Source organism: Polistes dominula, unplaced genomic scaffold (genome assembly GCF_049000335.1).
Source record: "Polistes dominula isolate Pdom_NZ unplaced genomic scaffold, Pdom_raw_medaka contig_77, whole genome shotgun sequence".
Lineage (NCBI taxonomy): Eukaryota > Metazoa > Arthropoda > Insecta > Hymenoptera > Vespidae > Polistes > Polistes dominula.
Window position 1 is genome coordinate 5,283,881 of NW_028301152.1, and position 14,113 is coordinate 5,297,993.

Below are 14,113 nucleotides of genomic sequence, written 5' to 3' on the forward strand. Positions count from 1 at the left end.
TAATCAATTAATTAATTTATATTATTATTTAAAAATATCTCTAGCTTGCTCAATCGTTTCTTTTTTTTTAAACCAATTCTGACTAGCAAACATATGTGTAACTTGACGAGATCGTTCACGTAATACCGTGTTCCTCGTTCGACTTTTCGACGGTCCTTTGATTTGATTTGATTTGATTATTATTTCTTTTTTCTTTTTCCTTTATTTCGTTTATTTTATTCATTAATTATCTTTCAGACATAATAGATAAAACATAATAGGAACTTAACGTTTAGAACCGAAAGTGAAATAATCAAATGAAGTTTAACGCGGTGGGATGTGAACGAAAACGTTCGAAAAGTAATCGAAGAGTACACACGAAAGTAAATCAAGTAAATATTATTATTTGATTAAAATTTGTGATCCTTTTTTTTCTTATTTTTTCGAAAATTCAACTTCATCACCGAGATTTTATTACTAAAGTAACTAATGTAAGAATAACCTAAAGAAAAAACATATTACGGTACTCTTCGACTTCCGACGAATAAAATAAATTTGGTATACATAAACGAAGATAAGAAGGAACGTATCAGACATTTTCGATGGGTCTTTATCGTTATCGACTAAAAGACAAAGAAAGAGACTTATAAGTAGGCAAATGACGTTAGGAAAAGAAGGAAAACGCAAGTAAAAAAGGTTTTTCTTATCTGTCACTTTGAAATAGGGAACAATATTTTTCTTTTTTTGCTTCTGTTGCTTCGAGAAAGTATTTCGAGAAAAATATAATAATTCTTCTTTTATTTAAAAGAAATTAAGAAAAATATGTTGTAAATTTCTACAAAACGTGAATTAAAAGTATTATTGAAACATAGGATTTAAACAAAGTAAGTAAAGTAAATCATAAACAAACGTCATTAGAAGTAAGCTCATGTTTGCATTCGTATTGTCTAACATTGCGTTTTTAAAATATCATTTTTTTTTTGTGACCAACAAAAAAAATTGGCAAAAATGATCAACGAATATTCGAACGAAAAATCAAACACGAGGAACGCGCGTCTTCTTTTCTTTTCTTTGCGTTTTTCACCTACATGAGACCAAACGCGGGTTTTACTTTACTTTACATAAATATTTTCCTAAATATAATAACATATATAATAATAATAATAAAAATAAAAATAATAATAATAATAATAATAATAATAATAATAATAATATTTAACAAGCATTACTATGTGTACGTATATAAGTGTACGTATGTATGAGTGTAATTACTAGATATAAAAAGGAAAAGATAAAAAAAAATAAAGGAAAAGAAAACAGAAAGAACAAACGTAAAAAAAATAGGTGACAAAAAGAAAGAAGCGTCTCAAAAAAAAAGTTTGTGGCCTTTTTGCTTCTTTCGCCATCGCATCTCATCAGTATTATTTGTTCCTTAAATGTTACTCATATAAAAGGCTCTAACATAAAAAATATTCATATATTATCATATATTATGGCTTCGACGATTCGGGAGAATTTTCACCTAGCCCTCATTCTTTCTTTTTTTCTCTATCTCTTTCTTTCTTTTATATATATACTCTCTGTAAAATACGCTTCCAATTGCCCCCAGCAATGTTTATAATAATTATTAATACAACTAATAAAATCGTAATGATATTAATGATAATGATAATAGTAATAGCAATAATTGTAAGGATTAACCGCGGTATCGAATGGCTTGGTTCGTAAGACTAAGGCCCGATTTTTTTCTAAATCGTGATTAGATTTTCACGATTGATTAGAAAAAAAGAGAGGCCTCTGCTTCGTGAACCTTGCCTTTAAAGCGAATGGGGTAGGTCGGGGGAGGGGGAAGATTTACGGTTGCGATTCGGTAGAAAAAGAATATTTGAAATACGCGACGGAACAACGATCGAAGCTTCTCGAAAGATTCATTCGCACCGTACATCCATTTTTTTGCAAATTTTTTTATCTTTTTGTATATTCTTTTGGAAAGAGTGTCGTATTTTTTTTTGTTTTTGTTTTTTGTTCATACAATGGAGATCGACCGTGTCATGGCCGACGTGTGATGTACAACGAAAAGAGGCTATGTTTTGTCAACAACGCGCGGATATTCTTTCGGGTACGGTCCCGCTAGGCCGTTTATTTTGGAAATCGGCCAATTAGTTCATTCTTTTTGTTTTCATCTTCTGTATCCTTTGGTCTTATTTTTCTTTCCTCATCTTACAGTTATTCAGTCCTCCTCCCGTGTATTACTTTGCCCGATTTTTCTCCTTTCTTTTTTTTTTCTTTCATTTTGTTCAGTTTTATAGCATATGCTAAAATAAGTACCGATTTTTTCCGCTCGAGTTTCACTCGCTACGGCTTTGTACCTTTTTTTGACTAGAATCGAATTTCCAACGGGAGGCTTTCTGACTCTCACTCCTTCTATCTACATATTTATATCTTTCCTTTCTCTTCATCTTTCTATTTCTTGAATGATTTACGGCGAGCCAGCGGGACCGGAAGTGCGTCGGTGTGTTTGCCCAAAAGGGGACTTCGACCAAACTCAATCGATACCATTAAAGTTGCGTGCGTCCGTTTGCCTTGCCAAATCAATTGAAATTTAGAACGATCCCGTGTTGTGAGAATCGTTGAGAATCATGAAAGGCACGACAAGCGAGCGTCACCGAAATAAACAATAATATGCGCTGTATTATACGGTAACTAACTGTACATAAAAGTTTTCAAAATGTTTAACTCAACGTTCGCACCTTTTCGATAGTCGTGGTTCAGGCATGTCTCCCTTCTTTCTCTTTCTCTCTCTCTCTAACGCGTGCCAAATATTTATTCAATCTTTTTTTTTCATTATTATTTTGAACATTTTTTTATGAAATTTTGGAAATTAAACAAATAAAAGAGTTTTATTCTACGAATTCATTGAATCGAAAAATAATTTTGACGTTATCATTTTTTTGATTTACTAATTTTCTTTCAAATTTAAAAAATCATTTAATATTATCATTTATAATAAATTTTTATTTAAACGAGGAGACGTGCCCAAAACGGTGATCACGTCATCGAGACATCGCGAACGAACTTGAAACAACGCGTACGTGTGAAACTGAGGAGGATTGGTGTGTCGTGGGGATGTCATCCTTTCGAGAAATATGAGCGGATGATTTTTAGGTGGCCAGTGGGGGGTAGGTGGTGGGGTTTATTTTGTGTTGAAAATAACGCCGTAAGTGAAATAACTCAAGGCTGCACTGGAAAGATCAATTGAAATAACCACAGGAGAGAACCTGAACGCGCGTTATCACTTATCCGATCGTTCGTGCTCTCGACGAGAGGGAAACACGTAGACTACATACGCGAGAGTTAAGTGATTCGCGCGTTCGGGCACCCTCTTATCCGGGTCCGAGTCCCAAAGTCCTGTTCCTTCCTATCCGTAGTAAGTGCCTACGCGATTTATTTAATAAGTAATGAGCGATACTGTGCGATCGCTTGACCCTTACATACTCTTGAATACGGATGTTGTATGTTTTTTGTGTTATATCATCTTCCTTCTGTATCCTCGTGCGGTAGTGTATCTGTGTGTTTATATTACACGTATATAGATACGCAAAGCTTTTACGTAACTGGACGTGTCAATGTGTATAGTGTATATGTGTGTATGCAAGTGTATACGTATGCATTCTGCTTAACTGTTAATTAAGTCGACTTGACAAATGGTTACGGTACTGTTATTAATTAATCATATTGATTGGTTAAATATGGTTCCACCGTGCAATCGTCATTCAACTCGCTTTATTTTTTCTTTCTCTTTCTCTCTTTCTCTCTCTCTCTCTCTCGTTCTCCTTCTCTCTCTTCCTATCTTATCTATGAACTATATAAAACTTGTCCTTTTCTTGTCCTTTATCAATCCTACTTCTTTCCCTTCCTTTCCTCTATTGGAGAATACAATGTACACGTTGGCTAAACTACGGACACTTAGTACACTTATTATCATATTTATCTGTTAAATGCTGATTGTATCTCTGATCTCGCGGACGGTGGATTGCGTCGAAACGACGGATTCGGTAGGACGGGTAAATGGGAGGGTTTTGGAATTATTTTTCCTTTCGATCTAAATTTTCGATCCATCCGTCATTTTTAGAAATTACTGAATTGAATCGACTTGCTTCGCGAATTTTGAATTCATCATGACGATGAAGGGTAAGAGGTGAAATTGGCGGGAAGGGAACTCCACGCGAAATGAATCCGATGTTTCCGGTCGTTCCACTGCACGGTGGTGTACGACGATACTGTAGACACTGAAAAAGACCACGTGCTTCCTGTATACTTACTTAGTTAATTGTTTACTGCGGTACACTGTAATTACTGTTCTACCATAACACTACTAATTGTGAGTTATACTTGAAAACGTTCGTTTAATGTAACGGAAAACCCTGACGAAGGCACCCACTCAACGGACGGTTATTTGTCATCATCGATTTCATTTTAGGCCCTATTATTTTATTTTATTTTTAATTTTAATTTTTTTTTGTTTCTTCAACATTCATTGCCTAATTAATTCTTTTCTAATCGTATTATTTTCCGATCGGACTCGGTCTTTCACCTCGGATACGAATAAAGAGGGTTTACTAAGGGATACAAGGGAGAAAAAACACATTCTCGTTAACAAAAACTTGGAGAATATTTTGAAAAAGAGTATCGCCCGTCACGAAGGCACCGTGTTTGCCAGAATCACGAGGCCTTCAGTGACGGACCCACGCGATGGCTCCGAATGCTCGTCATCGTCGAGAATCGCTGTTGTTGTTCGTCCGAATGAAAGGCAGTTGCCACTCCTTTGGATGTTATTTTTTGCTAACTTTTTCCGCGCGATCTGATACGATTCTTATCCGTCCTGTACAGTGAGTGAAATTTTTGTCATTATGTCAGCGAAATATATGATTATTTTTGACATATAAATATTTATATATTAGCCAAATTGATTGGTTTTGAAAATAGCTCACTGGTCAATAATTATCCAAAGTTCGATTTTTGATCCTGTTATTCGAAAAAGTATATACTAAATTGCGCTCGAATTGATTTGATAGTTTTAGATTTGTTTTTTATTTTTTTTAGAATGAGATAAAGTCTAAATTAAGGACAGACTTGTTCGGTCATCGACGATATCGAGCTTGGAGTCACCACCTTCTAACGACTATGGCTCTTCATTTATATAGTGGACATTGAAACAACTTATTCCGGTTTTTAATCACGGAGGCTCGGCAAAGTCACCGCGTGAAAACGCTAGTGCCGCCGAGGCGCTCGCACTGCTAGACTGTCGGTTTTATCAAATGCTGCGCACTTACGATACACACTGCCACGAATATACACATACGTCATTCGCCCTTTTTTTCGATTAGAAATCAGCGATCTCGATCGTACGCGATATTCGTCGTGAGATTATTTCATTAAAAAATTAAAACCCGATCGAAAACAAACCAACGGTTTTTGCTTGTAAAGCCGTACTCGAACAACGGCTCCTACAACGCCGCTGCCACTTCCTAGGTCGTCTTATTTAATAGCGCCTTTCTTCTCCTTCGACTTCTTCATCTTTTTCATCTCTTTATCATTTTTTTTTTTTTTTATTATATCATGGAACAGACGCTTGCGCGGTTACCGAGGTGCCGTAAGTTTCTTTCGTGACGATCATTTCATCCTTTTCTTTCTTCTTCCGTTATTTTATACTGTTCTTTCGTATTTTTGCTCATCATCAGTCTACTTTTGCGGCACCTCATCGTCCGTCCATCGTCAGGATCGAACTTCCACAAGGAAAAGTTCGTTCGTATCATTGCCGGGTTTTCTTTAGTCAAGTCCGGGGGACTATGGAGATCGCACGGGATTCCGTGGAAGCTCATTCATCATCGGTTCTGCATCCAAACGTATGCCAAAGGCCGCGAATGTTTTCTTACAAATTCTTTATTTGTTTCTATTATCCAAATCTTTAGCTTTTTGTTTTTTTTTGTTTTGCTGAAGTCACCATGAAGATTCTTCCAATGGTGATATTATAGTTCCTTTCCACCTGGAAGGACGGTTCGATTCAAAAGATCCTCCAACGATCCATTCCAGACAGATCGGTGCGAGATTTAATCGAATTGTCGCATGAAAATACATGTACATATTATAAATACTACATAATGTAGGGCCGAATATGCGTTAATTGTGCTGCTTCGTAGAACTTTCTTTCTTCAAAATGATTTTTTTTTCGTTGATCTCTTTTGCATTTTAAAATTCACATGAAAAATTTCCTTTTTTGGGCAATTTACAAAATCAATTGGCTTTACATATCCGTAGCATGTGTATTTATAGTGTATACGAAGTGTAATTATAGTGTAAGAGTGTGTTCGAGCGTGTAATAAGAGTGACTTTATGTGTACAGGGCTCTCCTTACCAATTGCTGTGTGTGTATTTGTGTCCGATGTATTCGGGTAATTGCTCGTGTTCCTCTATTGCTGTAGTTGTAATCTGTATCTGTTGTGAATTGTTCCTTGTCGAGAATACCAATTCTACCGCGGGCGTCCCCATTGATTGACTTAGGTGTCGCTTACCCAAGTGACATCGTTCGCATTAGAGACGTTACCGCGGATTTTTGCATTTATTCGTTAAGTCGAGTCGTATTTGTAGTGTGTATGCGCTGGGAGTATGCACCAGCGCATCCGGGCTATGGCAAGTTTTAGATTATTTAAACATTTAGCAAATTTACATGAAAGAGATTAAGATTATGGTTAGGGTCGGTTTTGCAAGGTCTACGCATCGAACACGCCGCTTTCATTTATACATATATTCACTTGTCTCTCTCTTCCTTTCTCTTTCACTATTTCTTTGTATGATAATTGGGGCCATCTCCTTCTCAATGTGCTAGACTAGAATAAGTCTAGTTGACTCACACGCGAGTCGTTATGACCTTACGGGTTCGTACTCTCTTCCATTCTCCTTATCTTTAGCTTTTCAAAGATTCGCATTTTCTGACTGACCCGAGTTTGATAAGTTCATCGGTGACCCAAGTATGAGTAAACGAGAGAGAAGATCTTTGGCCTTTTACGGAAGAGAATGGGGAAGAGAGAGTTCTTTACAAAGGGATGAACGTTCGCGAGAGTTGCGCCACCGACCCGCTTATTAGTTACGGGCATATGTAAATCAATATATTTGTAAATTATTTTTTTGTGCTTTTTTTTAGCGGCACGCACTTCACACCGCTTGGAGAAGGATGGTCGGTAACGTGCGCGCTTATTTTTATCATTTATCTGCGCTTATTCCTGCTTTGATTACAGAACATACACTACTAGAGCTATTGTAATGTTGTGTGCTTTTCATTGTGTTTTTTTAGCTTTTTCTTTCGCGTTATTATTATTAGCGTTTATTTATTTTTTTTTGCATTATTTCTTATTATTTTCATTTAATTAAAAATTATGATACAACGTTCGCGGGGCACGGGCCGGCGCCTCGGGAATTCCTCCTTCTCGCGCGGAGATGTGTGTGATTGATACTTTTATTATGATTCTTTTTTCTTTCTCACTCCGTCTCTCTCTATTATTTTTGTTGAGAGGGGGTGTTTGAGGTGGGGGAGGGGGTGAATGTCAAGTTCACGGTGGGAAAAAGGGTAGGTGGGTTGTGGGGAAAAATTTCAATTGGCTGCCCCGATCGAATGTGTGTGTACTTTTCTCTAACTTCTATTTTTTTTCTTTTTCGTTACTTTTGCATTCGACATGAAAAAGCAACCCTCGGCGCACGGCAGGATGCACCGTTTTTTTTCTTTTTTTCTGTTAACTTTTTGTTGAAAAATTCTCGTCTGTCAATCGTTTCATGGGTCGTTGCGCGTGTTCGCATCCATGAAGGATTTTGACGTGGGTGGTTAGAGTGATATAGTGTTTTTTGTATTGTTACTGTTGCTGTTCTATTTCTTTTGTGATGGTTATGATGGTGATAAATGGTACTGCTTTTTCTTTTGTTTTATAGTTCTTCTTTGTCTTTTCTAACCTTTTTGTATTGTTTCGAAAGCTTTCCATTTTATTTTTTCGTTTTTTCTTTTTTTTTCTCTCCTGCACTCTTATTGGTATAATTACGTGCACCCGTTATATTTTTTTTTCTTTCGCGGATTTTTCTTAGGGACCGTAAAAATTAAGATTTATACCGTTTTTTTTTTATTATTTTTTGTTTTTCTTTTTTTAAATGATTTATAATTGTTGGCATTTTTCGGTCAATGATTTGTTTGATTGTTTTTTTTTATTTTGTCTTTTTTAGATTTAATTATCATTATAGATATTTTTTTTCGTATGAAAGCGAAGTCATTGAAAATTTCCGAACGAAGAATCATATTTTTCTTTTTTATTAGCTTTAGTCCTGCTTTATTTTCCTAAACCTCAACTTTGTGCCCTCGAAGCTAAGTTCGTTCGCACTCTCGTTCATGCACATTCGTTTCACCCTTTCAACAATTTCGCAACCGTAAGTTATGTTCGAACGAAGCATAACTTCGCAGTTCGATAGACATCCACAAAAATCTTTTATTCTGATCAAAACCCATCTCTCTATTTCTCCCTAATTTTTATTTTCTATCATTACTAATAAGTTTATGTTTTGTTACGACACGTGCATGACAAGGGAGGTTTAACAAAGTAATTCGCGATCTTCGCTTTGTTTCAATATAAAACTGCATTAGTGTTTTCTTTCGTCTGTCTCTTATCTAAACGGTCGATCCGGATTATCTTTATTGATGGCGAGTAAAACCAAATGTTGGTCCCTAGCCCGAAGTCAAAAAAAAAACCAAGATAATTCTCATCGGTGCCGGTTGTGCAAGAGTAATTATCATAATGCCAAAAATAGTTGTCCGAGTTGGTAATGTTGTTTTATCATAGCTGTACAATCCATCGCAAGCTAACTGTGTATGTTTGTATGTATGTAATTGTGTTAGTATACGTGTAATTATCGTGTTCATCGCGTATCATGTGTGAGAGTATTGGTGTCGAGAAAAAAAAAGAATTTCCCGATCAGCGACGCTCGGCTCGCAGAGCGTTCTTTCTAAGATTTTCACTAATCGTTCTAAGACGAGCGTAAAATGATAATCCGAGTAAGAACGCTCGTCGACGTCCAGGCGTACACCGACGACGAACAGAAGCTCTGGTTCGATAAAAACGATTATCGTTGGTTGCGTGAACGAGGGGTATGCACTCGTCCAGCTTTAGGTATTTACATAGAAACTAACCCTATTTCGCATTATGTACTTCCTTTAAGTTTACCAGTAAATTCTCAGTTTATGCTTGTGATATCAAGGTGTATTTACATACTACTTAATCCGAGGAAATAACGCCCTGTAACGTAAAAATTCTTTATAATAAGAACGACCAATGATCGACCCGCGATCGTTCAGCGCGAGACTCGGGGAACGAACCAAGAGTTTTGTTTTTTTGCCCGCTTTTTTTTCTAAAATTCTTTTTACTCCATTTTGTGCGTTCTATTATTATTTTTGTCTTTTTTTTTTTAATACTTTTTGTTGTTCTCGTTATACGCGTTTTGGTCCATCATATAATTTTTGGCAATGTTTGGTCGAATATTGTGTTCTATTTTGTTTCAATATTTTCTTTTTTTTTAACGAGACTCAAAATTTTATGGTTGCGGTACGAGATCATCGAAAGGTTCGACTTCCTCCGGAGTCTTGCGTACGAGACGGGTTCGATTGTAAAATGTAGCTTTGACGATGAATCCTTTAGTGATCTTTTCTTTTCTCGTCCCGGATGGTGAAAAAGCCTGTTTACCCGGCGGCTTCTCGGCGTGTGTCTTTTTACGTTCAACGAAGATGACGACGTTAGGTTATACTTTCGTAATTGGCGAACAAGGGGACTTGATGGGACAAGTTCCTTGAAAAAGGAAAATAATAAACACATTAAAACGATTTAATTTCGTTTCTAGATTTATCACAAAATAAAATCGATCGATTTCTTTCTTTGGATGGGCTTTTTTTCTGTCTTCTTTGACTTTTTATAATATTTCTTTGTTTTTAGTAATAAAGATTTGTTAAGCGAAATTGTATCTCAAAATTGTTTTGTAAATATTAATTACTCTGTCAAAGAAAACCGAGAATATCTAACATTTCCGTTTCCAAATCATGGAAGAAACATTGTGGAAGCGGGAGATAAAATAGGTAGTAAAATACGAGCCGGTAAAGAACGAAAAGTCTCGTCGAGAGTCTCCGAATGGGGGCCAACAACAACAATAACAATAACAACAACAACGCGGTTCGACGTATGTCACGGGGGGGAAATGATTATTATATTCGGCACGCTATACCATTCGTTTCCGCACTCTACTCGTTTCGCGATCATCAGTCAAAGAAACGAAGAAGTCGAACGTCTCCTGACAATGAGTCGAATTTTATCGCGCGTCAATGTCTTTCCGATCCGTCTTAATTTTGTTAACAACACCCTCTTGTCTCTCATTTCTTCTTTTTTTTCCGAATAGCCTACGTTTCCGTTTTGTCCGAGAGAGGGTTTTGGTTTGCTTTTATCTCTTCTCTTATTATCATCTCCCGCTTCGATCATTGTTACATCCGCGAATGGTTTGTATCGAAAATTCAGTTTTGTCAGTTTGATTTGGTGTTAACTACAAACAGCCAACATTTCGTTTTTAAATCTTTGTTTAGTTCTCGTCGAAAGAAACCCCATCGAAAGTACGAACGATCCACGAATTAGTTATTATCTTTGTTTTCATTCATGTTTGTTTAAATATAAGAAAATTAGATGGAAACATTTGTTCATTTTAAGAGGAAAAAGGGTAAGTGAAGAAACATGAATGGAATGATTCTCAAATATGATGGTTTTTTGAAAAAGGGCGAAGGGTTGGCTCGAGTTTTCTAAAGTTCGCTCCACGTTTCAAACCTACGGACTTTCTTCGATAAACTTTATCTTATTCTCGTCATCCTCATTTTCGTATTTTTCTCATCCACTTCTATTCTTATTCGTCTTTATTTTATTCGTTTTTCATTTTTGTTCAATCTCCTTTCTTCCTAAGTATTGCGAGAACGTAACGGTATATTGCAAGTAAAAGTTCGAAACGACGCAAGTGCTTTACGCGTTCAGATATATTACCCGGAAATAAAAAAATATTTCGCTTATAACGATCACAGGACCTCAGATTACCTGAAGCACGTCATTCTAAAATCTCAAACGCTCCGCATTTTTTTTTTTATTATTATTATTATTTTCACTCATTCGTTCTTCCTTGATGCTCACGAAGCATTCTCATTTACTCGATTCTAACATTCGCACCACGTGCGCATCCGTGCGTTTACGCGTCGTTTCCAATCTCCTAGCCTTCCCATTCATCGATGTCTTTCACTCGTTCTTTCTTTCGTTATTGCTTCTGTCCTCGGTTTCTTCACTCACTCTTTCTTTCTCATTCTCTCACACACGCATGCGCTTCTCGTGTATTCACTTTTTTCTCGCATTTTTTATCACTCATTCGCTGTTCATTTTCTCGGCTTAAGATACTTGGAATCGCGTAAAATCGCACAAACGCGTACGCCTCACTTGCACGAAATTTCTCTTTCGCCTAACTATCCTAGTCTCATAGACCCTATATTCATTATTTATAATATTTATATATATAATATATATATAATATTTATCATTTAGTTTTTTTTTTATTTATCTTTTCTTCTTCTTCATCATCATCTCGAGCGTGCTCGCTCACGAAAAACGTTCGTTCGCATTCACGCTCAATTTCATTTTAAAATGTGTGTTTTTTCGCGTGCTTATTTTCTCGGGTGACTTTTTCTCTTTTTTTTTTCTTCGCACCCGTGCACTATTCTTATCTTTTTTTTTTCTTTTTTTTCTCTTCGCTTATTCCGTCATACTCTTCATACTCTGTATGTATATATAATATATATAATATAACTGTTTATAATAATTATATTTTGTTTGTCCGCTTACGAGCTAATAGTTTCCGTGCTATCACGAGCACAAGTTGCGCGCATTTTTTTCTTCAAAAGTTTACACAGTACGTATGTGTGTTTGTGTGTATCTTACCAGTTAAGTGTATTTTCAGTATGTGCTTAATGTGTACAAGTGTATCCTACCAAATGTCTATAAGTGCGTGTGTGATTATATATGTGTGACGCGTTCCCGTTCACGCTATATATTAGCATGTCATTTGTGTATGTGTATATGTGTATGATTATCTGCGGGTGTGTTATCATTAACGTTCTTTCACACTCGTCAGCATTGTTTTTTGGGAACGCGACACGCTCGTTGAGAAACACGTTCGACCCTCCTATTTTCTTTCTTCTCTCTCCACGGAGTGTGTTTATTTGTGTATGTGTCTTTCATGTAACCATACGCGTACGAATTATGATCGAGGAAAAGTATATACTCTTATTCTCTCTCTCTCGTCGAGAGAACGATTGATCTTTCCTTATCGTTCAGTTGACGCACATAGTATACGTGTATGGTTTCACTCCAACTCTATCCATCTCTTTCTATTTTTCATCGTGTTTCTATATGTGTATTGCATGTGATTCGTCTTCTTAAACGTTACGGGAGATTAAGATTAAGGGAACCTTGAGACTGGCTTGTATGTATACATACATACATAGATTACATGTACATACATATGTATATATATATATATATAATGACCGATATCGTGCGGACCTTATATATGTATACATATAAATATACATATAGCTCGGTTTGTTGAACCACGAATCAGACTGAAGAATCACTGCTCATAGATTTTTCCTGTCCGCCGTTATGGCTCTTGTACTAAAAAAGTCATATAGTACCGCGTCTCGCGTCCTCAAGGCGATACAAACACGACCGACTTGACAAGTGGTCGTATTAGTACACTACAAGAAGGACAAATCGAACGACGACGGTCTTCCACTCATCATTCATTATGGCACGTTTCGGGTGAGGAAATGGTCGTAACGGTGGCGACGCGTACCAGTGATCCCAGAGGATCTTAAAGATGAAGAGGACAGAATCTCTCCTAGTTGCAGGAGAAAATCAGCATTCGCGATTAGAGATAAAAGGGGGGTCGGAAGACGACCCGAGAACGTCCATTTACACGCGAATACACCAATAATAACACAGCACTGTCTAATTTTATTTTCCCTGTCTCTTCTTTTCTGGTGTCGCGTACACGACGTTCTCGATCGAGATCAATACATTTTTAGGACCGAAATAGGAACAGCGTGTACGACGCAAGGAACATCGTAAAGTCGAAGGCAAGCGTCGCCACTGTTACGTCCAATCGACACCGTGCAACGGATTAGCCGTACGTCTCTTAAAATCGTACGAAGGCTTTGATAAACCAACGTGAAGTTTCGAGGTTCGATACGGCTAACAAGTTCATTTCGTTGATTTCGCGAAGATTTCGCGAAAACTAACGGACTTGGACTGATGTTTATTGAAAAACATTGTCCGGTCCGTTAACGAAGTCTTTGATTTTAAACTTCTACGCGCTTCTTTCATTTTTTCATTTGCTTTTTCATACTCCTGAGACGTTGAGTAAATTCGTTGATGACCGCACTTGGACGCACCGCTTACGCGTTTTCAGCATTATCGAGCATATCTTCTACTTTCCTCTTTACACCTCGATCCTCTTGATGATGTTGTTGCTGCTGCTGTTGATGCTGATGTTGATGCTGATGCTGATGCTGATGCTGATGCTGATGCTGATGCTGATGCTGATGCTGATGCTGGTGATGGCCCATACCAGACGAGCTTTGCTGCTGATGATTATTTAAAGGTGTCAAACGTTCTGCAGCCTGTTGTTGTTGATGATGTTGCTGCTGTTGTTGATTCATACGTTCGACTTGCTGCAAAGCCGTCTGATCTTGCGTCCAAGGGGTCCACTCGTCTCAGTAGTAACTGAACTTTCATGGTTGCTGGTTGTTCTGTTGGTTGACCACCTGCTGGATGGTAAAGCTCAGGGCGCGTGGGTCACCGTGAAGCCTCAGGGCTTGCTCTAATCGTTGCTCCTGTAGACGTAGAGCTTCCCCTGTTCAAACAGATGTAAAAATGCTAATGAAATTTTAACAGACATGTGTAATTGGAGAGTAGAATTGAATTTAAAAAAGATCCTCGTTCTTGGAAACAATTTGAAAAAAATCAAATTT

At 37.0% G+C, this 14,113-nt stretch overlaps 1 protein-coding gene across 3 annotated transcripts in view; it reads right to left on the reverse strand.

Moving 5' to 3' along the window:
- Positions 1-13,746: 13,746 nt before the first annotated feature.
- Positions 13,747-14,113, reverse strand: part of dati (zinc finger protein datilografo) — a 74,746-nt gene continuing 74,379 nt past the window's right edge. For all 3 annotated transcript variants that reach the window (XM_015316847.2, XM_089178130.1, XM_089178131.1), the window contains exon 12: positions 13,747-13,995. In XM_015316847.2, coding sequence (XP_015172333.1) covers positions 13,874-13,995 — 122 coding nt within the window. In that variant the 3' untranslated portion in view covers positions 13,747-13,873. The remainder of the gene's footprint in view (positions 13,996-14,113) is intronic.